This window comes from Fopius arisanus, unplaced genomic scaffold (assembly GCF_000806365.1).
Source record: "Fopius arisanus strain USDA-PBARC FA_bdor unplaced genomic scaffold, ASM80636v1 scaffold00207, whole genome shotgun sequence".
Classification (NCBI taxonomy): domain Eukaryota; kingdom Metazoa; phylum Arthropoda; class Insecta; order Hymenoptera; family Braconidae; genus Fopius; species Fopius arisanus.
The window spans coordinates 11,711-12,948 of record NW_011887946.1 but is presented as its reverse complement, the minus strand read 5'-3'; the positions used below and the strand labels follow the sequence as shown (position 1 = coordinate 12,948).

General features: G+C 35.7%; 1 protein-coding gene across 1 annotated transcript in view; it reads right to left on the bottom strand.

Moving 5' to 3' along the window:
• Positions 1 to 691, bottom strand: part of LOC105272557 (chymotrypsin-1) — a gene marked incomplete at its 3' end in the record, with an annotated part of 1,397 nt that extends 706 nt beyond the window's left edge. The window contains 2 exon segments of the mRNA XM_011314729.1: positions 364 to 538; positions 610 to 691. Coding sequence (XP_011313031.1) covers positions 364 to 538; positions 610 to 664 — 230 coding nt within the window.
• Positions 692 to 1,238: the final 547 nt, after the last annotated feature.

The window sequence follows — 1,238 nt, the reverse complement described above, 5'->3', positions numbered from 1 at the left end:
GAAAATTTAGAATTATATCATGTAAAAAATTAAACGATTCTTTGTTGATAAAAATTTCAAGTTTTTTTACTTGAAACCTCACCTGTAATTTTCTGACAGTATACTAGAACGAGTAGAAGGCCAATGGCTGAATTTTAAATTAATATATACCCGATAAAATTTCTGGCTGAATTCATCCTGTCATTTTTATAAAAAATACAATGAGTGTAAAGTGATAATTTTTGTCTAGAAATTCTACAAAAATCCTTCAACCAATCACTTTTTTAATCAATGAATATTTTCAATCAATTCAATCAATATTTCCCTAGAATTTCCCAATTCATTGATAAATAAATCTCCTAAAATTGTTTAACAAAAATATACTTAGCAAAGCACGAAGCAGAAGTGAGAATCCAATATTTATTGAGAATAGATCCACTGCAGAAATGAAAATACTCCTCGGTGTGATTAGGATCCTGGCTTTGTCGAAAGGACACCAGATACGGATACTTGTGCTCTGGTGCCTCTGTACCACCTGTCATCCGGCCAACGCGTCCACCTGCACACGAAATCGATCAATCAGTCAATCATTACTAGGACGGTTTGTTTGCATGATCTGCGATAAACTACCATTGGCCTGAAGAAAGAGACTTAGGAGCAACGGCAACCCAATCATTTCCACCATGATTAATGCTAGCTACTTCGCAGACGCTCCAAGTTTTATACTTATCCTAATCAGTGTTTGTCATTTCGATTGATCAACAACAGGTGGAAAGGGAATGGGACGAGAATTGCGTGTTGTCATACCAGTGATTCTCATCTTTGAGAATAGAAAAAAGAAGTTTCTCAGAAAATCAATGCCATAGGATTGTACGATATGGCGGAATAGTTGTCATGGACAAATAGTGGATTTGCTGAGAGAAATATTCAGTTAAATTACAGTACAGTTCACGTAATATGCAATGAGCTATTATTTCCCGAGATATTTCCCTCGTCGATTTTGTTGCATTGTAATTGTTCCCCTTTTTTCTGGCATTTTTTATTGAATTTCCCCTTCTGGGGCGCGAGAGGTGGAGTCACAAGAATCAATATTCATGTATTGTACTTATCAGTTCCCAGTTTAGACGATCGATGCCAATCGATATGATATCAATATTTTGGCTGAAGGAAATGTACAGTATCATTTAATCATCGATCGTTCGATAAATCGTAAAGAGGCTTTCTATTTGAATCATCGCCAAGACTTATGGATTGAGTCC